A 23,107-nucleotide genomic window follows, 5' to 3' on the forward strand; every position below is an offset into this window, starting at 1 on the left:
GGCATTAAGAGTTCAGGTTAAAATAGACAAGAGGTAAAATGGGGAAGTCTTGCAGATTACAGGCCCAGCAGGAGATTAGGAGGGTGGAATTTTCTCTGTGATGAGCTAATCTCTTAATCCACTTCATTTATCATTTTGGGGGGGCCTGGTGTCAAATAAGCAAGAACTTTTGGACCAGAACCAGAGTAAGAGGAATGAGAGAAAACCACTCTGAATCCTCTGTGCTGTTTCTGCTTTTTGCTCTCCCTTCACCTCACTCTGCCAGAGGATTCCAGAGGGGCTCTAGAGCCTGGAATTCAGGAGGGGGAAGCTCCTGGAAGAGACACACCAGGAGGGTAAATTTGGTGTGAGGAGACAAATATAGAAATGTAATTGCTTTGAATGGTAAAGGTTTAAGTCTGCTTTAATTACAGACAGCAGGAAGGGGAAGGGCCCTCTCCCCGCAGCTCCAGGGGTCCTGTGTCCAGTTTTGGTCCTGCCCATTGAGTGTTTTTTCCTCAAAATTGTCCCACCCTCTGCTCACCCCAGCAGTGTGTCCTGGCTGCTGCGCTGCAGACTCAGCTCACACCAGTGGAGTTAAATGCAGCTGCAATTTTCACTTCTGATGGATTGCCATGAAAAATTCTCCACGTAAATACAACCAAATCCAGTGTTGTTTTCACTTTGACATGCAGCATTCTGAGAAGTACTCGGGAATAAAATCTCCTCAGAAAGCACCAAGGGCCAGATCCTCGGCTGGAAGTGAAAGGATGTGGGTCCAGGGTGTCCCACAGAGTTTATCCATAACACACAGTTTACATCCAACAGCTGCACTTACCTAACAAATAACAGAGGCCAGCATGGCTTCTGCACCACAGTAAATTAGGAATAACTCTGCTAAAAAAAGCAGCATTACACAATCGGAAAACACTGACGGAAAAGGAATTAAGCTGAGGAACACTAATTGGATGTGCTAATTGTGTACTCGCCACCGGGCCCCTGTTGTGCAAGGTGAGCCCTCAGCGGCGCCCTGAGCCCAGCCCAGCCTGTGCTGGGCCAGGTGAGCTGGGCTGGGTGGCCGCTCTCTCGGTGCCCTGTGCTGTGACACCCAGTGCAGCGGGCAGGAAAGGGCAGGGCAGGCTGGGCAGGCTCTGAGCAAAATCCACTCTGCATATTTCCCTGGGGAGCAGCGGCAGAGCCTCCCCACCCCTCCCTGGGCCGGGCGCTGCCCGTGGCTCGCGTGCTGGTGGGACGCTGGTCACACAGCCGCTGTCTCAGGGCTTTATGGCTTTATTTATGGCCCGGGCTCGGCTGCTCCCGGCTTGGGGCCGTGGAAGGATCTCCACTTCTTGGTGTCTGAGCTCTCCACGTCCAGGCGCCGCCGGCCGTGGCCGGTGCCCTCCTGGAAGCGGAAGCCGCAGAAGGGTTTTTGTGCCGTGCAGAACGGGGCCAGCGAGTTGGACCACCCGGGCTGGTAGAACACGAAGTCGAAGGAGCTGAGGGGACGGCCCCCAGTGTGGGCAACAACCGGCACGAAGCGAGAGCCCAGGGGAGGAGCTGGAGGCGGCCGGTTCCTCGACCTGGGGGGTGGGTTGGTGGTCTCCAGCTTCGCTTGGGCCTCCTCCATTCCCTTGGCTCTCGTGGTCTTTGCCAGGGGCTTCTGGTGTTTTAGCCACCTGTGGAGTAAAAGGTCCAGAAAAACGCGTGGCAATTGCTCCCAGCCCTCACCATCCCCAGCAGGAGAGCCTGGAAGCTCCTGCAAGGGCAGTCAGGGCAGTGTGAGTGCTGAGGAGCCGGGGGTTTGCACATCCTTAGCCAAAAATCTGAACTGGGTCCACTTAGAGAGAAAGGGACTTTAAACTCAAATGATGCTCTGGAAATACGGAAGCGACTTTAAACAAGTGCTGAGAGAATATGAATGGTGAGACACAAAGGACTCGATTCTCTCTTGACTCTCAGTTACAACAGTGATAAATGCCAGCAACACACGCTCCTGGTGAAGCTGTCACCAGCCACAGCCATGGCAAACCTGCCTCCAGAAGGGTCCAACACGATCTGACCCAAGAGGACGTAGCAGAACCTGACACTGTCCTTTGGAGCACCCGCTCAGCAGCTCTGGGTGCCTCTGCAGGGACCCCACAGCTCCCTGAGCCTCCTCCTGCTCTGGGAATGGCTCTCCCTGAATCTCCAAGTGGGTTTTCCCCCCAGCAATGTGAGGCACAAGGAGCAGCAAAAGAGCCCTGAGCGTTTGCAAGAGCCCTTTGCAGAGGAGGGCTGGCCAGTGACCCGGTGCTGCAGGGCTCTGCTCGGCTGCAGAGATGTTTCTGCTGCTCTTACCTAAGTGTGACTCAGTTCCCCTTTCATTGACGACGCCTCTGCGCGAATGGAAACTGGCTCTTCCCTCAGCAATTAGCCACCTCTACTCCTGCCTGTCCTAAATGAAGGCTTTGCTCTTTGCTTATTTTTAACCTTGTAAAGAGGTTTCCTACTTTCCGTGACGTACTTGGTGCTATTTCCGTTCCCTGGCTCCTAAATCCATTAAGAAGGGGAATACCTACAAATTGTTTCAAAATCTCCTTAAAGCCTTTGAGGGGAATCACCAGATCCCTACCAGTTCACCACCTCTTTTTGTCACTCATTTCTCCAGGGCAGATGCCAGATGCCTGAAAAGCTGGACCTCAGCACACAGCGGTTATTTCAGCAGTTGCTGCCGCAGGGAAACCTCAGTCCACTTTCCCCATGGGATAAAATAATGGGATTTTGACTCCCGAAAAGCAGATTTTGTACCACTGCAGCCATTTCAGTGAGGTTTGTGCACCCCTGTTCCCAAATTAAATTGTTCAGAAACTGCTGTTTTCACACACGTGTGTGCTGGTAGCTCCTGGCCATTTTCACTTTGGAAGAGACAAGCACACACACGACTGTGCTGATGCCTGTGCACCCACCCAGCAGGAGCACTAAAGTCATGTATTTGGGGCGTGGAGGGGAGGCTGGAGCTGCCTTGGCAACCCGATTGCTAAGTCATGCAGATGCCTTCAGGATGAGCAAGCCTGGCTGGGCGCTGGAGCCCCGCAGTCCCTCCAGAGCCAGCAGGACCCGAGCCAGGCGTGCTGAGCTCTGCCTCTGCTCTGCCCTGGGGCTCGGCTGCCCCGCGGGTCCTGCTCACCCTCCGGGGCACCTGGAGCTCTGCAGAAACCTCCTCCCTGGCCGGGTGAATGCACCTGCTTGCGTGATCCCTGCCTTGTGGAGGGGAAGCACCAGCTTAAGGTCCCGGTGCTATTTATGGCCCTGCCAGCGCTCCTGCCTGAATGAAGAGTCCCACTAATCCTATTGCACCCGTTCCTACGTAGAGACATCCCTAATCCCTCCCAAACTGCCTGGTGTCCGTCAGAGCAAATCCCCTGGGGGGGTCCCAGGTAAAGCTGGCTCAGTCATCGGAAGCAGGAAGGTTTCAGAGGTGCTCCCTGAGGAGGAGCTCCCTGGGCAGCTGCCAGGGCTGTCCACCCAGAGCTATCCCAGAACCATCCCAGAACTATCCCAGAGCCATCCCAGAGCCACCCCAGAACCATCCCAGAGCCATCCCCGACCACCAGGTGTGCTCTGCCCGGAGCTCTCAGCACCACGGGGGCACAGCCGCTGAGGCAGCAGTGGGATTTGCCAGCAGGGATGGGATGAGGTGTCTCACTGACATCACTGCGACCCTGTCACCCTCGGGCAGGGATGTGCAGCCCCAGGAAGGGACCATGGTGGGACGGTGTCCCTGCTGCCCGGCTGTGAGCCTGGGACACCCACCTGAGCTTGTCTCAGGATGGAGGCCCCGCAGCGCGGGACTGCCTGGGGCAGCGGCAGGAGCCAGCACTGCCGGCGCGGGCAGGGCTGGTTGGCAGGGCTGTCATTGTGACCACGGGGGCCATTGTGACCACGGGGTGTCACCGGGGTGCTGGATGGCACAGGGGGTGCAGAGGAGTGCAGGGGCTCAGCCACGGGCACAGGATTTACAGCCCTGGGAGCCGCCCGGTGCAGCTGGGGCAGGGCCAGGCTCCGCAGGACACTGCTGGCCCTGCCACCCCCAGCTGCAGCGTGGGCCCCCTGCCCCCATTGGCACGAGCTGCTCCTCTGTCCCGGGAGCTGTTTGCTGTTCTGCAGGCACACCTGAAGGTTTCTCCTCACATCCCTTCCTCCTCCAGGTCCGGCCCGAGCTGCCCTCGCTGCACAAACCCCTGTCACACCTGCGAGTGCAGCAGGAACCATCCACATCTGAGGGTGCAGCTCCTCACCCTGATGTGAAAGCAGATTGTTCTGGGGTGTTTACCTGTATTGGGATCAAAGGCAGCCTCACACTGCGGTGTGTTACATCACAGCAGTGCTCACATGGCTCTTTCTATGCCATAAAATCTGCTGGACATCTTCCAAGTGCTTTCCTGAGCTTTGTGCCCAGCCCAGCCCACCAGTCCCTTTTGCTGTGTGGCCTCAATCACGCAGGAGTGACAGTTGTCCTTCCTTAAAAATACAGCCCAGCCACTCAACTTGGCAACTTTCCTGTGTCTCTGGAGTTTGCACTTCACAGAAGCCACCGTGCCCAGCCTGCTGCTCGTGCTGCTCCTGAGCTTTTCCTGCCCTTCTGAGGGGAGGTCTGCGCCTTGCTGGGAGGTGGAAGGTAGAGAAGAAACTTCTTTCATCTGGAACAAACAAATGGGAATGTGCACAGGAGCCCTGGCAGAACAGCTTAGCAGCTTGTGTTCTGTGGGATACTAAACTCACCTCAAGATCCCTCGGTGCTGTGAGGGTGATGTTTTCCTGCGCTCACCACCCAGGGTGAGGCAGCAGCGTCGCTGGTGGGGTGGCAGGGCCGGGCTGTGGCACCCCCAGCCCCGGGGCTCGGGAGCACCCCGAGCAGTGGCAGGGAGCCGAGTCACCCCTCCTGCTCCCGCAGAGCAGCGCGGCCGCCCCGCAGCCCCTTTGAAGTCTCCTTGCTGTAATGAGATTTTGTGGGACACCTTTGTGCACGAGCCGGGGCGCTCTCATTCCACAGGATTTCATTGGCTTGGCTGCTGCAGCTATGTACCTTTTTTTTTTTTTTTTTTTCCTAAAGAGAAATAAAATTTATTATAAAACATGTTGATATAGCAAAGACTTAGCTGACTTCTTGCTCTGCTGTTCTAGGCAGAACAAAATGTGACTGAATGCTCTCAGGAAAGCCAAAACAAAATTACAGAAGCAGTATGTTGCTGCACTAAAATCACTTTCTCTTGATAATTTCTGGTTTCCAGCTGACAGGATGGCTTTCTTCAGTAGCAGTATCATCTTCTTTGTATACTTTCATGTTTTTATCAGCTTCAGCCGTTAGCAGTCTGCTTTCTGACTGGTCAAAACCACAAGCAAACACTCCTGATTCACTGCCCAAAGAACCCGGCTGTACAGCTGCACGTGCCCTCTGGAAATTGTGTCCAGTTCTCCAGTCCCAAAGGTGCCGAGTACCATGAGCAGCTCCTGAGACCAGAATGCCATCAGAACTTACAGCCAGCGTGTTTATAACAGCACTGTGACCAGAGAGGTTCAGAATGAAGATCCCGCCTGGGAATTTCCACACAGTGACAGCTGTGGTTCTGTTGGAGCAGGGATCCTGTAGAAGGGTGGGGTTTTCCTCTGAAGGTCCAGTGGTGGTGTAGATGGGCCTGGTCTCCCTCTGGGAATGCAGTGGGCACAGGCTGCTGTGCTGTTCCAGACCTCAGATTGTATCCAGGTAGGAATGCTTGGCTGCTCCCCTGGGCACAGCCTCTCCCCATGGGATGATGGAATTTTCTTAGTCATGCAGGGACGCTCACTGGCCATGGACAGCAGAGATCTCCTGGAGGGGGGATGAGTAGTGGAAGAGAAAAAGAACATTCCCCCACTTGGTTTTAACAGCTGGTGATAGAATACATGCTTCTGGTTACATCTTGCCTTGCAACCTAAGACAGTTTAATATTACTTTTCTGCATTGTAAGATATATAGTTGTTTTCTTTTAAGAGAGAAGACCACCCTGACTAGAACAGCTGTGATGAAACACTGACAAACACCTGTTTGTGGATGAAGAAGACACAGTGTGCTCACGCTTGATTTTGTCAAAGATTCTATTGCTCATTACAACCTCTGCTGTTTTATCCTCCACAGATAACCTGGAAGAGTCAGTTGTGGTTCTACATTATGGCTGTTATTGGTTGTAAGCTGGTTTAGTGTTTGCCTTTGTTTCTGTGATTCTGTGTTTCTGTGATTTTGTGTTTCTGTGTCCCTGGGATTCTGTCACCCTGGGATTCTGTGATTCTGTGATTCTATCCCCCTGTGATTCTGTGTTTCTGTGACCCTGGGATTCTGTAATTCTGGGATTCTGTAATTCTGGGATTCTGTGATTCTGTCCCCCTGGGATTCTGTGTTTCTGTGACCCTGTGACCCTGCCCGAAGCTCAGTAGCACGCTTTCCCACCCGGAGCCGGCTGCAGCGCTGCTGTTTCCCAGTTTCCATCCCATCCCCTCTCTTCCCCGCAGGCAGGACAATCCCTTCTCCCCCAGCCCGCTACAGCCGGTCCCTGCAGAGTGCCAGGGTGGCTGTCTGTCTGTCTGTCTGTCTGTCTGTCTGCAGTTTCCGTCTCACAAACAGCACTTAAGATAACTGTCAGGACAGTCCCACTAATTGCAGGGCACAGAGCCGCCCCTTCGGCGCGGCCGCTGCTCCGGGAGCAGCTCCAGCCGGGGAGAGGCGTCGGAGCAGCGCGATGGAGCCGCAGCCCCGGTTAAATCCCCCGGAAAATCCTTTAAAGTATTACAGCTCCTCTAGCACAGCCACGGAATTGAATTTTAACATTTTAATTCTCCTTTTCCGTCCCCATTTCCCATTCAAAATTCACTTTATTTAAGTGCTGCCTCATATCTGTGCCACGATTAGACTTCTCTTTTGGAATATCGTAACAGTGCTCATTTTCCATTCTTCACAGGGGATTTAATGTGTTGCTTTAATTTGTTCTTTAAAGCAAAAAAGAAGATGCTTTCCACAAGAAAAGCATAATTTCAAAGTGATTAAATAAGTTACATTTATCACTGAAAAAAATAAATATATATTGTTTTGACTCTCAAAACTTGGTAGAGATAGAAAAAGGTACAAGATCTTAACCTGAAGTTGGAAGCTTTGTTTCAGAGTTAATGTTTGACAACTATTTTGGGTTTAAAGTTCTCCAGAATTCCCTGCATTTATTAGTAGCCAATGTTACTCATTAACTCTCAATTTTTACTTGCACGGCGCAAAAAATCGTTACCAGTGCTAGAAATTTGCTTTTGAAACTAGAAACGGTTTGGGGTCAATCCCATCGCCTTCAAGGTTTTGCATCCAAGGCACGCCGAGCCCCGGAGCAGCCCGGGCTCACCGCGTGTTTCTGGCCTGGCAGAGGGTGAAGGGACGGAGGAACACGGCAGGGAGAGGAAGAGCAGAGCCCTCGGGGCTTCGGGCCGAGGGAACGGCCGCGCCTGGGTCAGGGAGGTTTGGATATTGGAGATGAGGGAGAGGTTCCTCAGCCACAGGGTGGCCGGGCACTGGACCAGGCTCTCCAGAGCTCAGGGGGCGCCTGGACAGAGGTGTCGGGCAGGTGTCAGGGGTTCGGGGTTCGGGGTGTCTGCGCGGGGCCAGCAGCCGCCCCGGGCGGGTCGCCGCTGGCCACCCCGCGGCTCCCAGAGCCAGGGCTCACCGTGGCCGCGCCGATCTCGGAGCGGGGGCACCTGGCGGAGGGCGGGCCCGGGGGTGGGGCCGTCCCCGCCCCTCCGGAGCCGCTCGGCCCCGCCGGTGCCGCGGGATGCCCGGCCCGGAGCGCGGCGGCAGCGCCCGGCTCGGCCAGGATGAAGAAGCACCAGCCGCACTCGGTGCAGGGCACCTTCAGCCGCCTCTTCGGCAAGCGCCACTCCAGCCCCACCGCCGCCTCCCTGTTCGCCACCAACCCGCCCTGGATCTTCACGCAGGAGGTGACCTCGGACAGCGCGGGTGGCACCGGTCAGTGTCCCCCAGAGCCGAGCGGGCTCGGACGGGGCGGTCCCGGGGGGAGAAGGGCGCGGTGGGGTCGGGGGCGGCGGGGGCTCCGCCGCTGCCCGGAGGGAAAGCTCCGGGAGCGCTCGGTGGCACCGGGATGCGGCAGCGCAGTCCCGGAGCCGTGCCCCGAGCGGGCGCGGAGGGTCCGCTCCCGGAGACTTAAACTCGGCTCAAAGAGGCTGATGAGCGGCTGAAAATTGGTTTTATTGCTTCCCGTCGCGCTTTCCCACGCCATGTTTGATCTGCGCCTTCCCAGGTTGGAGTTATTTACTCATAAACCTGTTTCTCGCAGGGCTGTGAGCGAGGAGGGAGCTGAGGGTTGCATATTCCTCGGGATTTATTTGTGTTTCTTTGTGGTTTTAATTGCAATACGGTGCCCTGCAGGCTCATGTAGGAGGGAGCCAAATTAATAGTAATGGAGCCAGGTAGATAGAAGATAGCAGATTGTGGATGAAGTTTGGTGGCTGTAAGAGCCCAACAAACTCTTCCAAGAGTAAAAAAAAAATGGAAGTGCTGCCTGCTGAGCTGTGCAGGGTGAAGTATTGTCTGTGAAAGCATCTGCGAGGTGGTTACACCCCAAAGGCCAAGCTGCTGAAACCAAGATAAAATGAAAATGCGACAGGGAGTTTCATGCAACTCTGCAACCCAGAAGGAAAATTGCTGATTTCTAACTGTCGTAAATCTGAGGAGGATTCAAGCTTCCCTCTGATGTGGTTTGGATTAGAAAAAAGAAAAGAAGTTGCTGTGTCTGCCTATTAGGAGCCTGATTTCCGTGGCTGCGGTTCTGCAGTGGCAGTACAAAAGCTTTCTGCTCAGGTGTGGGTCACACTGCAGAGGAAGAGCCGGGAATCCTGAAACCTGAGCCTAAGGAACAGCTGGTGAATCGCTCCTTAGCATCCTCGCGGCGCTTCTGCCCCGAATTTGGCTTGGTGGGGGTGCAGTGGCAGTGGGACCCCGCGGCTGAGGGGCCGCGGTGGCAGCGGGGTGAGGAGGGGCCAGCAGCCCAGGGGGGCCAGCAGCCCAGGGGCCAGCAGCCCGAGGGGGGCCAGCAGCCCAGGGGCCAGCAGCCCAGGGGCCAGCAGCCCGATGGCCAGCAGCCCAGGGGCCAGCAGCCCAGGGGGGCCAGCAGCCCAGGGGCCAGCTGTGCTGCACCCACCCTGCACAGCGCAGTCCTGGCCGGGCAGCCCCAGCCCGGGCCCTGTTTCTGGGACGTTTCCTGCAGGGCTCCGTGCCTGGAGGAGTCCCCTGCTCCTGCTGATCCCCACCTTCGTTTCTCATACAAAGTAAACACAAGTTGGGCAATGTGCAATGGGTGTAGGTTTGCATGTCCCTGACTCAGAGATTCCTGAATATAGTGACTGATGCCTCCTCCTCCTCCTCCTGGGAGCTGTGGATACCCCGGCTCAAACCTGCTGCACCTCCTCCAGGTGATGCAACCCCCGGGGAGGAAGAAGTTCCATTACATGCGTGGCAAATTGCTTATTTAATTTCCCATGGCTGGGCAAACACAAATGTCTCCAGGACAGGCTGAATGTCAGAAAGTGGCCGGAGCAAGGCCAGTGCTTTGAGCCAGCTGCTTCCCACAGCTTCCAAGGGTGCATTTCCTGATCCCTCCTTCCAGGAAAAGAGGCTGGCAGAGCTCAGGTCTTGCTGGTGACGGGCTCCCAGCAGGCAAGTCCTGTTTATCTAGCAAAGAAAACACAACTACAAGCACTTCATTTTCCTTTAATTAAAGCGTTCAGGGTAGCGATGCTTAGTAATCTAGGATCAAAGTCTTTGTGATCTTTAATCCAGTTTCTCACTGGGTTTACCTAGTGACTTGTTAAATAGGAAACTCATCGTTTCAAGTCTCAGAACTACTCTGTCGCTGCTCAGGCTGTCTGAGTCCAAACTCTCCTGTTGCCTTGGCCTTAATTCCTGCTCCTTACTCACAAAATTAATCATCACAGAATCACAGAGTGGTTTGGGTGGAAAAGGACCTTAAAAACTCACCTCATTCCACTCCCTCTCATGGGCAGGGACACCTTCCACTAGGTCAGGCTGCTCCAAGCCCCATCCAACCTGGCCTTGAACACTTCCAGGCAATTTGCTGGCACCTCTATCCTCCCTGGGACTCCAGCAGCTCCTCCTGAGCGCTTTTGGGCCCCTCCCAGGCAGGGAAGTGATAAAGTCTTGTAGGACCAGGCCGGCTGAAGCACAGTTGATTGGTGATTTGAAAGCTGGAGAAAATGTCCTGTGTGTAAAGAATCACTTGTAGTGGGAGAAGTTTGGTGTGAGGGGGGGGAAGCTGTGGCTGCCTGGAAGGGCAGCGATAGCAGGGCAGATACTCCTGGGGGTGTCCCAGGGTAACCTGGGGGTGGTGAGTGGGAGAAGGGAGAGGCTGACGTGCTTCTGGGCCCTGTGGTGTGTTTGAAGGTTCTGTGGAATTCATCTGCCTCCAGTCCCTCAGCAGAGGCTGTGCTGCCTCATGCCCAGCCCCTGGTGTGGTCAGGTTCTCCATTCCAGGTGTTCATGCAGCCTTTCCTTCTGTGGGATGCACACAGAGGCATTTGCCCTCCTCCTTTTTCACTGGACTTGGTGTAAAGCTTCCCTTGGAGCTTCCTCCTGATTTCTGCCCATCCTTCTTCTTCTCCCCTCTTCCCCACTATCAAAGTCTGTTGTTGGGAGCACTCCTGCAGCTTTCCCTTCAATCACAGCCATTTTGTTGCTTCCCCCTCCTTCCTCAAACCTCAGATTTTCTTTAATGTCGGTCTCCTTGGCTACGAGTTATTTGTGTATCTCCTTCCAGCCAAGGTGGGGTTTACGTGCTTCAGTATTTCTGCTTGTTAATTCATGCTGCTAATCAGACACAAAGAGCGTAATTAAATTAATTTTATGAGCTTTATTCACTGTCAGAAATAAACCAGCCCAAGAGGTGTGGTTCAAGGTGAAAGCACAAGGCTGGGAACCAGGAATTCCTGATGGCTCCTCCTGCTTGCCACAGCAGGGCCCTGTGATTTCCTGCCCTGCTGTCTCCCCCCGTCCACGGCAGCATCCTGTGGGAAGTCACCTAAAGCAGGCTGGAGTTGTGGAAGTGTTGTGAAGCACCTGGAATTCCCTCTGGCTTGGATGCCAGTGCTGTGCCCGCAGAATGCCCGGCGGGGCAGGAAGGGCAGGAGCTGTGCCTCTCCTGCTCAGCTCTGCTGCTGCCCCCCCCCTCAATTCCAGCTGCTCAGAGCAGCCAGGATTGCCTCCTGCTCCTCCTGAGCTGCCTCAGCTCATCCTGCAGAGCTCAGGGAGGGCTCTCTGTGCTCTGCAGGCGTGTGACAGGGCTGTGAGTGCCCGTCCTGCACACGGGGGACCTTCCTCTCCTGTCTTCCCCTCACCTCCAAGCCACCCAGGTTTTCCTCGGGGTCTGATGGGCTTTGCCCACTCCTGGGAGCTGCTGCAGCAGATTCTGCACAGCTCTCTTTGAAGTCCCGGGGTGTCCGTGCTGTGTTCAGCAGTGCCCAGGCTCAGTGCTGCTGCTAACAGTCTGCTCTCCCCTCAGGTGACGTGATCGAGGTCTATTACGGTGACAATCGCTTCGGGACAGTGACAGACTCTGGCACAGCCACGCTCAAGCCCCGTCCGAGGGTCCGGCCGCTGCTGACGTTCCTGCCCCTGGTGAGTGCCCGAGTCACTGCTGGGCTGGAACTGGTGCCCAGGACCAGCTGCTGCTCTCAGCCCCTACCCGAGGGAGAGCAGCAGTGGAAAGCAGAACCACTCTGCAACGAGGCTGCTGCGAGGGATTAGGAGGTGATCTGAGTTCAGGCTGGTCTGGGGCACGGCCGAGGCGCTGGGGGAGAGGTGTGAGCACTGTCAGACTTGCATTTTCAATTAAAAAGTAATCGCTGAGCACGGAGATGAGAGATGAGGCTTGCACTGCAGTTTATCTCCCTGGTGCTGGCAGGATCTGTCCCAGGATCAGGCGTGTTGCTGGAGCCAGCAGAGCTGAACAAGTCCTGCTGCAGCAGAGGACTGAGGTGATGCTGTGCCTGTGCAGGGGATGATTCTTTTCAGTCTCTTTTGAAAAACCATTCCCTGCAGAGCTACCAGTGCTGCAGCAGCAGCAGGGCCAAAACGGCCAGAGCAGAGGGCTGGGGGTGGCTGTAACTCCAGAAGCCACGCTTGGCTGTGGCTGGCTTTGAGGAACCCCAGGCAGCACTTCCCAGAGGTTTATCCCCTACAGAGCACACAGGGGCACAGCACTCGCAGAATCCCGGGGCCGGGTTGGAGGGGACCTTAAAGCTCATCTTGTTCCACCCCTTGCACCAGAGCAGGGTGCTCGGGGAGGCTCTGGAGGTGTCAGAAGCTAAACTGAAGTGATACCCGCAGGTCAGGGAAGACAGTAAAATGCTTAAATCCTTTGGTCTAGTCAAGGAGGAGATCTCTGCTAATGGAGTGTGAGCGGTAGAGGGGTTAACAGCAGGACTGCCCCCCGGACAAATCCTCAGGGCTGTCACACAAGCCCTGGTGCTGCTGCTGCCCACAGAGGCACAGCTGGCCCTGGGGCTCTTTTTCCCTTCTGAGGGTCCCTCACAAACCTGGGCTTCTCCTCCACAGTGCCAGCTTTAACTGAAGGAATTGGTAGGAAAAGGCAGCGTTTTGAAGGATCAGTGCGTGTTGGGTGTTTGCACGCTTTTGGTGAGGTTTGATCATGATTCGGTCTGGCACAGACTCTTCTGCTGCCACGTACATACCTGCACCAGGTACACACCTGCACGGGGCTGTTCTGCAGCTCCTGCCTTAACCCTTTCCCCCACCCACTGAGCAGCTCCCGGTGAGTCAGGAGGATGCACACGCCCTGCCCCGCAGCTCCTGTGCCTCTGCACCTGGCAGCTCTTCCCACACGGAGCAGCTTCCTCCCCCCGGCCCTGGGCTGTCCCACAGGGACTGCAGGGGAGGGGTCCCCGCACTCCCCCTGCCCACCTGGCTCCCCCAGCACTGCAGGCATCCCGGGGAATGAATTCCTTCAGCAAACCTCCGCTGCCCTAGCTCAAAAACAGGGAGTTTGGGGGCAGCTCTTCATATTCAGAGACGTTCCAGGCCTCTCTGAGATCCCAGGGTGCTCAGCAGTTGTATTTTTGGGGTGGCTTTTGTAACGGGCAGCCTCAGACCTTGGTCATTGAATGGGTGGGCTCCTGAGAGCCCGGGGAGCTGGGGACCATGGGGACAGGCAGGCTCCCTTCACTGGGGACGTCTGACTCTGTTCCAGGGATGAAAAGTGATTCCTGGTGGTTACAGTGAAAGCTTCCCCCCTCGGGATCCTCAGCAGGCACAAATCTGATTCAGGTACCACAAACTGGAAATGCAGGTTCCTGGCACAGCACCCAGAGCCTACCCTGAATCAGCTGGAGGTTTTCTGGGCTGGCCACACCCCGAGCAAACACCGGGAACAATCTTCCCAACCATCTCTGCAGACTGGCAGCGTGCTGGGGATGCTTTCCATTTTAGAAGCCAGCTCATGACGTGGGGATGGGTGGTTTTTAAGAGATGCTGAGCATTAGCAACTGCCACAGAAGGTTTTGGTGACAAACAGGCTTGCCCAGTTTGAAATGACACGTCCAAAATGACTGCTCCTTTATGAAGTGCAGGCTGTGTCCTCCAGCTTTGCACTGCTCTCTTCTGACTGCCCGTCCCTCTGCACTCCTCCAAAGAGGTGATGCATATGCTGCAGAGCTCAGACATCTCTGTTGCCCTGCAAACGAGCAGCTACCCTGGGGGTGCTCTCAAACCTGCAGCGATGGATTTCCATGGCAATTGGGAACTGCCCGGGTTTGTTCTTTGTGATTTTGGTAGCTCATTGCTCTGGACAATTTAACTATCAGCTCTTGAAGTGCCTCTCTTGGCCTTTGTCTTCCCTCTGGCTCTCAGATGAAGTTCAGGATCTGCCCTCATGTCTTTGCAGCCTTTGGCTTCACCACCAGCACGGAGTTGTCTGCTCCTTTGTGCAATCCCAGGGATACGAATTCCCTCACTCCTGGGTCACCTGTAACTGCCTCATTCCCTTGTGGTCAGGGGGGATCTTTGGTCATCTGCAGGGTGATGCACGTAGCAAGTGACAAATGTGTATTTTCCGATTATTTTGGCCAAAGCTGGGGCATTCCAGGGCTCTTCCACAGGAGCCCAGGTGCTGCTGCTGAATCAGCTGTGCCGCAGCAGCTCCCGAGCTCCCCAGGCAGGGCAGTGTAACTGTGATGTGCTGTCTGAGCCTGGATGGGGCTGATGGACAGACCCAGCTGACCTTTGATCCAGGAGACTTTGGAATCCCGTAGCGATCAGATGTAAAAATGGAGATAACGGCAGAGAAAGGCAAAGGGCAGGGGCTCAATCATTATCCAGGCTTTTGTGTGCAGGAAATGGCTGGGGAGAGGCGCAGGCTGATGGCAGGATAACATTTCCTTTGTCAAGGGCTGTTAGCAGCGCAAACAGCTGCCTGGGGTGAGCAGGAATGCAGCAGGGTGGATGTGCAGCCTGGCAATGGGACAGCGTGTCCCTGAGCGCTGCCGTGTCCTGTCCCTCATGGATGCTCCCTCGGAGCTCTGTACCTCTCTGACTCTGCCCCGGGTCCCTCCCGGCCGGGCTGCTCACCCCGCCGGTGCCCGGCTCAGCAGCAGCTGTGCCCTGCACACGGGTGCCCAGGGGTGTCCCCGAGCCACCCCAGCCCCTCGGAGCCACCCGGGCTGTGAGTCAGGGACAGGAGAGGCTTCTGCTGCTGGCAGAGCCCCATCAGCGCTCCGGGTGAGGCAGCCTGCCCGAATGTCTCACTGGGTGGCTGCAATCACCCGCAGTGCCCTCGCTTCGGGCGTCCTCCCAGATGTGTAGGCTGCCAAATTGCTGGTCCTGTACCAGCTGAAGGCACTGCCGACTTCTCAGCACGAACGTGAAGGGAGTAATTGCGAGCCAAACACAAGCCACACAAGGAGCAGTTTTCCCCAGAGAGCTCAGGTATGCTGGTGCCAGTTTCCCCGAAGGCTGGAGGTCTGTCTGTGTGTACGTGGCTGTGGCAGTGCTTGCTGCAGAGAAGTACCCACCCCATCCCAGGGGAGCTGCTCAGGGTGGCACGGTGAGGAGCCCTGGCGGCTGGGCAGCCCCAGGGGGGTGTGAAATACCTGAATTCCTCTCCAGCCCTCACTCCTGACCACTGGGAATTGTGTCCATGGCCTGTGCAGCCTTGATCACTTCACTCCTCCCCTCAAACCCTGTCAGCAGCGGCTTCCACTGGGACCTCCATATCACCAACACTGCCCTGGATCCCATCAGGGCTTGTGTGGACAAATTACCAGCTGCTTGTCAGCACTTTGCTCTGATCCTGGCTGTAAGGCTGACAGCTCTGTTTTCTCAACTCCTGCAGAACGCCCAAGAATCCCATGGGGTGGCTGTGCCAACGCCGTCGGTGCCAGAAGACTTTGTGGAAAAGGCAGCTCTTGGTAAGGGATGTTCTCTGTGCAGTCCTGGCCAGCACAGAGCGCTCACCGAGCCCTCAGGGCAGGAAGTGTGTGTGTACCCAGCTCCGGAGCAGACAGTCTGCTCATATATTTTCATGCTAAAATAGAGTCTGCTGTTAATTATTTTTTGAAGTCATTGAAAATTAATTAATTCCTAAGGGGTGAGGCAGGGTGGCTGTTACAGTTGAGGAAGTTTTAGACAAGCCTGGCAAGGGGCTGGCTCGCTGGGCAGGCCACTGGCACAGGCCAGGCTGGCCCAGCACCGATGGAGGGGTGCTCACAGGGCTGTGCTCTCGCTGCTCTTGCAGGCTCCGGCTCCCAGCTCAATGGCAATTATCGCATGTACAGCTCGGTGGGGGACCTGCGCCCGCAGGCCCTCGATGGGGATGACCTGGGTGAAGACATCCCCCCACCGCCATCGGTACCCGCTCCACCCCCTCCAGCGCCTGTGCCAGCCCCTCCAGCGCCTGTGCCAGCCCCTCCAGCGCCTGTGCCAGCCCCTCTGGCCTCGCCGGTCCCTCCACCCCCCGAAATGCTGCCGCCGCCGCCGCCACTGCCACCCGAGATGGTGCCACCACCTCCTGCCATGGCAGCCCCGCCGCCTCCCGCCTCCGCCCTGTCCTCCCCCAGCACTCCGGCTCCTCCAGACTTCATCCCGCCGGCCCCGCCGGGCGCCCGGGACCCCGCGCCCTTCGGCCCCGGCTTGTCCAAGTGGAAATCCGAGACGGTGCTGAACACGAGGCAGGCGGAGGCCGAGGGGCCGCTCTGCCCTGCCGAGGCCGGGGCGCCCGCAGCCCCCAGCCCCAAGGAGAGCCTGCAGCCCAAGCCCGAGCCGCACCTCACCTTCCCCAGGTCGTTCAAGGTGCCGCCACCGGCCCCGGCGCGCTCCTCGTCCATCCCGGTGCAGGAGGGCCAGCGGGAGCCCGTCCCCAGGCAGCCCCATGCCCGGCCAGCCCTGCCACCCTGCTTCACCATCAGACCCGCGGGCAAGACGCGGCTGGGAGAAGCCGAGCAGAGGAGCTCCGGGCTCAGACAGGGCGTTGGGAAGCCGGCTGTGCCCCCTCCACTGAGCCCCAAGCCGGGCCCAGGGCTCAGCCAAGGGGCGAATCCCGCCAGGCGCCTGTCCCCTCTGCCGGGCTCCAAGGGGGAGAAGATTCCCCAGCTGAAAACAGCCGGGAGAGACTCCCCTCCAAAATCTGAACCTCTCACTGCCAACGACCTGGATCTCCCTCCTCCGGACTACCCGACCTGCGAGGATGACTGGAAGGATGCCAACAACCTGAACAAGCTGCGGGACGAGCTCTCGGCCCTGCTGCGCTCCCCGCGCCGGGAGGAGAGGCCGCTGGAGAAGCCGGCTGCTCCCCAGCCCGTGGACAGCGGCCCCAGCCGTGCTGGCAGCCGTGAGCCGGGGCTCAGCGAGCCCCAGCTCGCCCGCAAGGACACGGGGTTATCCAAGGGAGGGGAGAGCGAGAAGAAAGCGGTGCCCAGCAGCCCCCCCAGCACCAGTGGGGGCTCTCCCAGCGCTGCAGTCACCGCCCCAGAGAGCAGCCCTGACACACAGCCCCGCAGCGTGATGACGATCAGGAACGAGCTGGAGGCTGTGCTGTCCCTGAAGAAAGAGGGGAAACCTGCCCCAGGGCTCAGCAGCCAGAAGCAGGGTGTGGAGAATGGCATCAGCACCCCACAGGTGAGGAAGAGCTCTCCTGACACGAGTGACTCAGTGGTGCCAAAACCAGTCCCCAGCCCGCTCCCAGCCCCGGCGGCTGCTGTGGAGAAGGATGAGACAGATCACGAGGAGCATCCTGCTCCTGCTGCCGCCAAGGTCACAGAGGACGTGAGCCCTGCTCCTGGGTCCCTCAACAGCAGCGTGAGTCCCCCAGGCCCACCCCAGGGACCGGCAGAGGAGTCCCCAGCTCCCAGCCCCTGCTCAGCCCCTGTGTCCCCTGCACAGAGCCCGGCACCACAGCCCAGCTCGGCCGTCTTCCAGTACAAAGTGCACCGGGCTGGGGCCAGCTCGGCCGAGCCGCCCTGTGCCCCGGGCCCAGCTGAGCCCCCCTGCCCCAGGAGCTCGGGCAGGAGCCCCCCGGACGCCTCGGGAGCGGGGCAGGAGGAGGTGCTGATCCACCCGGTGACGGGGGAGCGCGTGGAGCGGGGCTCGCCCATGGCCCTGCTGCTGGCGGCCCGGCAGCGTGCCCAGCGGGGCCGCCAGGGCGGGGACGGGGCGGCCGCGCTCAGGGCGAAGCCCCCGCCGAGACTCAGCAGTGCCTCGTCGGACACCACCCCCACCAGCTTCTTCCGCCACGAGTCCAAGCCCTATTCCTTCACCGTGGTGCCTCGGCCGTCTGCGGCCAGTCCAGCGGGGAGCAAAGCCCCCTCCTTCTCCAGCTCCTCGGAGCAGGGCCGGGACGTGCGGGCGGCGGGCGAGGCGCAGCCCCCCGGGCCCTGGCGAGCCGCTGCCTCCAGCCTGCTCCGGGGCCTGCTGGACTCGGGGCAGCCGAGCCAGCCCGGCCCGGCCCGCCACGGAGCGCCCGGGGAGGAGGAGAACGGGGACACGGCGCTGGACTTCGGCATTATCCCCCCACCCCCTGAATTCAGCAACGAGGTGGACGAGGGTCCCCTCCCGAGTCGGGAGGAGAACCGCAAGTGCCCCAGCGTCCCTGACAGCAGCCGGGGCTCGGGAGAGCCGCGCTATTTCAGGTGGGCTGGCTACAGCCGCATCTACGGGGGCAACCAGGAGCCAGCAGCTCCGCTGGCCTCGGAGAAGAGCTGGAGGAACGGCGACTTCACACCCCAGAACGCGGGTTACAGCAGCTCCACGAGTTTCCCCAGCCACGGCCCCAACCCACGCCCGCTGATCAAGAAGCGCCTGTACGTGTCGGAGCCCGACAGCTCCTACCCCCGGGCAGCCGCAGCCCCCCGGGCCTCGGGCACGCTCTCCTCCACCCTCTCCTCCTACGGCCCCGGGGGGTTCAGCCCCACGCCCGGGGAGGGGTCTCGCCGCCTGGGCCCTCCCCACAGGAACGGCCCCTCGAGCGCCCAGGGCCGGCGGGCGTCCACGGACGCGGCTGGGAAACCCACGGCGTACGGCGGCGCCGAGGCCAAGTACAAGGGGCACAACGGGGACTTCTCGCCCGCCAGCGTGCTGACGGCCAGCAGGTACGTGCCCCCCCGAGCCCACCCCTCCCTGCCCTCGGCGTCCCTTGGAACTGGGATTTCCGGGGAGGGCGCTGCCCCTTGGCTCGTGCTCGCTCCTGGCTCCTGCTCGAGGGCAGTGACCGTCCACGGCCCCTCGCTGGTGCCAGCTGTGGCCCCGGTGCCCACGTCCCTGCCCTCCCCACCTCCCTGAGGGGAGATGAAATCCATCCCCGCGGCGCTGACTGAGCGCCAAGGCTCGCCCGGGCTGGCTTTGGGTGACCGCCCCTCTGTTCTCCCTCCAGGCCTGCCCACGGCACCTCGCACTACGGGGGACCCTCCAACACCTTCACGGTCAGGCCGGGCACCCGGCAGCCCATCTCCTACGCCTACCAGAGCCACCGGTAGGCCGGGCCCCGGGGTGCCCCGCCGGCGGCCGGCCGGGAAGGGGCCAGAAGGTGCCTGGCTTGGTCCTTTCCTTCCCTACGGGCACCAGGGACGGCCCCAGCCCAGCCTGAAAGTGCACTTGCTCGAAACTGCTGACGGAGAAGGTGGGGACTGAGCCCGAGACTGGACTTTTCCCAAAAGACTGCCATGGAGAGGAGTTACTGCGGAGGGCAGGCCGCTGCCTTGTTACGTGAGCAAACGTGGTTTCCCTTTTTCCCATTTTTCCCTCCTGGATTATTTTCAGAATTGCAGCCTGATAGGCTGTCTAGGAAAGCCAAAGAGCATCCTCAACTCTCCTTAAAGAGCATCACCACTGGAAAGACTGATTTCGGTTTGTTTTTTAATTGCTTTAGCTCCAGCATGTTTGGGAGCAGGGAGAAACCAGCTGAGAGGTGTGCACAATGGAAGCAAAGCAGTGTGTAGCTAAATGTCAGGGATTAAAATAAGAATGTGAGGCCAGTGGGATAGGAGGAGAGTTTAGGATGCCTAGGTCCTGACCCTTTCTGTCCTTCAAGAGTTTGGAGCAAATCAATTCTGCCTCAAACCCAGCTCTGAGCAGTCAGTGCCCGTCCTGCCACGCCGGGCTCTGACCCTTCTCCAGGAGCAGCTTCGGGAGCAGGGGCCTTGCTTTGCTGTGCCTTTTGGTCGCTGTAAATGTTTCTGTTGGTAATTATTCCTCGAGGAAGGAGGCTGTGAGGCCTGGCTGGAAGGCTGTGCATCACTTTGGAGATGTGGGACACGGAGCAATCCTTTTCCTTGGGCTGGTGGGTGCCAGCGACTCGCCCAGGTGCTCTCCCCGAGGGCTCTCTTGCCACTTCACACCCGTGTGACCCCAAAGTGTCCTCATTAACTGTTCCACTGAGACTTGGCTTGCATGTGCCTGATTTGGGGACCGAGAAGCTGAATTTCAGTGTGACTGTGTTTATCCTGTGGCGTGTGGGGTGTCTGCAGGGACACCCCGAAGGGAGCTGGCTCCTGCTCCTTCCCTCAGAGCTTTCCCAGGTGCTGCACGTGCAGACCTGGCCCTGCTGGTGCCTGTGCAGGGGTGGGAGCTGAGAGCAGCCCTCAGGAGGGTTTCAGCTTCCAGAGTGAGCAGTGGGCTCTCACGACAGCTGACCTGAGTTGTGAATAGCCAACTTCCTGAAACTACAAACAGAGACTCTTCCTCCTAGGTAAACCTGCTGAAAATCACTGTAAGATAACTGTAAAAACTTGTAGAGAATTTTTTCTTATCACTGATAAACTAAAAGCACTTTGAGACATGAGTCTGTTTTTATGGAAAGCACTTTCTATTTTCAATGCTATAAATACCACTGGTTCCACTCCAGCTTACGCTGCCTGGCACACACCTGGATGTGGCCTGCAAGCAGATCTTGCTCTACAATTCAGCTCAAAATCAGGGATAAATTTTCCTTCACAGTGGAATTCTGAAAAGTTATCTTGGTATTTGAGTCATGTCATTGACATTCTGTGTTTTGTGTTATTTCCAGCTTTACCTAATAATTTAACAGCCCTTTCAGATACTGCAGCAGCTTTAAAGTATTCTGAACTTCACTTTGCTGTGAATAAAATGAAAATGCAAATACAATAATCAGTCTAATAGCTAATTCAAAGGGCATTTTTATGCCAGCAAGTCATAGTGACTTAGAAGATTTCCATTGCTCACCCCAGCCAGTATTGAAATAATAGGCTTTTAATATCTGGGTGTTGGTTTTAAAAAAATATTTATGGAGAAAAGTGACTATGGAGTAACTATAAGGACATTTAAGTGTGCCAAGTGTCATGTGGAATACCAGCTGCCCCAAAACATGGAATTTTCTCCATGCAAGGAGCATCTTGAGCACTCTTATTCATCTGTAGAAGTAAATCCATGATCCTCCTTGAGGAGCTTCAGGGTCATGTTTTGGTATTGGATGAAGTTTCACCAGTTTAACTTGAAAGCAAGCAAAGAAGCCTCTTTGATAATGTTGCAACTTCATGGTTTTTTTTTTTTTTCTTCCAGATAGTTGTTTTTTTTTTTTTTTCAAAATAATAAGCTATATTTGCAAATGAGCTCTCAGAAACAATTTTAAGGCTGGGTGGGCAATTTCAGCTTTTGATACTGACTTTGCCCAGAAATGGAGGGGGCAGGGGGGTATGTGTGCAATGTTCCACCTCAAGAATTCTTCCAAATTACAATCTCCCCAACACAAGATTTTTTTCTCTTTTAGAGAAAAATGTGACACTCCAATGTTGGTACCTGCTTTAAATGTCTCATTTACTACTTCACCCAGACACACAATTCACATGTAGGTGAAATATGGTCTTAGACACTTCGAGTGTCTCATTTCTAGCAGACATAGCTGTTTTAATTTAGTATTAGAAGTGTGATAATATAAGTGAGCTTTATAAAATAGCCACTCTTCATTCGAGAACACCATTCAGGACTGCACAGGGGACTGAGCTCTCACTAGATCAGGCTGGACTCTCCTCACACTTGTAGGACTGGTTAGCGTGCAGGTTTTCAGCAGCGGGGCTCTTGTACTCTTCAAACACTTTGGACTATCCCTGCTTCCTTTGAATGCATTCAGCAAAGTCTGGTATTTCAGGAAGGACCACCGTTGATTCCGTGTGACAAAGGAACCACTGTCAGAGCTGTTGGCAGCCAAAGCAGCCGGGGACAGAGTTAGATCTCTCAGGAGTGAGGGCTGCAGGGATGGGGACGAGCCCCTGTTCCTGGGGCAGTGTCAGGTACGTGGGTAAACTGTCCTCCCACTCCTGCTCCTGCTCCTCCCAGCTCTTTCACTCCAGAAATTTAGCAACAGAGTAAGAAACAAAACTAAGGGGTATTAATGGAGCAAAGCATTGCTGAGAGCAATCCTGAAGCCTGAGTGTGGAATGATTCTCACTTCACTCTCTCTGATGCAGTGTGGTAATTCAAGTCGTGATACAACTGAAATTATCCCCTGCAGCTGCCTCTTCCTCACAAGTTCCTGCTTGGGGAGTGTAACAAAGCTTTAGCTGTAAAGTATTGAACAAAGTCTCTTATTTATGAGTGCCATTGAACACCAACCTTCTTGCATTAAACATTTCTGGATGTTTTATGACATGTGTGGCCTGACTTTCTTTAGTGTTGCTTACATGGTCTGTCTGCTGGAGGAGTGGGAAGTTTGCACGTCCCTGAAAGGATGGGAAAAGGTAGCTCAGCAAGGGTTTGAATTTCAGCTTACCCAGGGCTTGGTCCAGTTTCCCTGAGCGGTTGATCCAAAGCCTGTGGCCATTTCGGTGTTTTTAGGAGCCCAGTGAGCTCTGTCACTCACACCCAGCTGGTTGGGCAGGCTGGCAGAGAAGCTGCTTCTATAAATAGTGTTTGGGCTGGAGCTGTTCATCAGGGACGAAACTCTCACACCTGCTACGAGTCCCAACTCGAATGCAGTGCCCAAAGCTGCAAGCACAGTGTGAGCAATGCAAGCAGCAACACAAAAGGCTTGTCTGCAGCGTGGCTGCTCCTCTGCACTCAGAATTAAACTGATTTGCATTCTCATCTCCTTCATCCAGCTCTGGCTACAGAGGCAGGCTCTGTGTGAGGGAGGGCAAGGGGGCAATGTGCACCTTGAAGCTTTCACTGGAGCCACAGTGGATGCACCCAAGTGTCCCCAAACCTGCACGGTGTGGTGCAGGGAGAGCTGCGAGGCACAAACCCCACAGCAGTCCCTCCGTTCCTCGGCAGGGAGCTGCAGAGCCAGCAGGGGCTGGTTTGGGATTGTGGTGCTCCTGCTGTGCTGCCCACGTGTCCCTGCAACTTCACTGCAGAGCCAGCACTGCTGCCACAACTCTGAGCCGACTGCACCCCAGGAGTGACCCCTGAACTGTGCTTACGAGTGAAAAACCCCAAGTGCAAGTGCTGGACACCCAAAAGCAGATCCTCCTTCAGGCAGCGTGCAGAGCTGCGGCTGTGCTGCTTTGCCCTTGTCAAGGCAGCTGCTGCCATCCTGTGGCACCACAAACACCTGCGGATGCTGAAGCACTGAGGGTTGTTTGGTCTTTAATT

The 23,107-nt window shown here is 56.7% G+C and overlaps 2 protein-coding genes across 4 annotated transcripts; one reads left to right on the top strand and one right to left on the bottom strand.

The window, feature by feature from the left end:
* Positions 1-1,253: 1,253 nt before the first annotated feature.
* On the bottom strand, positions 1,254-4,499 carry GUCA1ANB (GUCA1A neighbor). 3 transcript variants are annotated; one of them, XM_053964014.1, is made up of 2 exons: positions 4,209-4,499; positions 1,254-1,655 (listed from the first exon to the last, which is right to left on the bottom strand). In XM_053964014.1, exon 2 carries the CDS (start codon positions 1,604-1,606, stop codon positions 1,274-1,276), a length of 333 nt encoding a protein of 110 aa, XP_053819989.1. In that variant the 5' UTR covers positions 1,607-1,655; positions 4,209-4,499; the 3' UTR covers positions 1,254-1,273. The 3 variants fall into 3 exon arrangements, with proteins under 3 accessions (XP_053819989.1, XP_053819990.1, XP_053819988.1); XM_053964015.1 differs by having other exon boundaries at positions 4,132-4,213; XM_053964013.1 differs by lacking the exon at positions 4,209-4,499 and adding an exon at positions 3,772-3,854.
* Positions 4,500-7,842: 3,343 nt separating this feature from the next.
* C24H6orf132 (chromosome 24 C6orf132 homolog) lies at positions 7,843-22,160 on the top strand. The gene is made up of 5 exons (XM_053964119.1): positions 7,843-7,993; positions 11,559-11,674; positions 15,405-15,480; positions 15,807-18,654; positions 18,936-22,160. Exons 1-5 carry the CDS (start codon positions 7,843-7,845, stop codon positions 19,036-19,038), a joined length of 3,294 nt encoding a protein of 1,097 aa, XP_053820094.1. The 3' UTR covers positions 19,039-22,160.
* The last annotated feature ends 947 nt before the right edge of the window (positions 22,161-23,107 follow it).

The sequence above is a fragment of the Vidua chalybeata genome, chromosome 24 (assembly GCF_026979565.1).
Source record: "Vidua chalybeata isolate OUT-0048 chromosome 24, bVidCha1 merged haplotype, whole genome shotgun sequence".
Classification (NCBI taxonomy): Eukaryota; Metazoa; Chordata; class Aves; order Passeriformes; family Viduidae; genus Vidua; species Vidua chalybeata.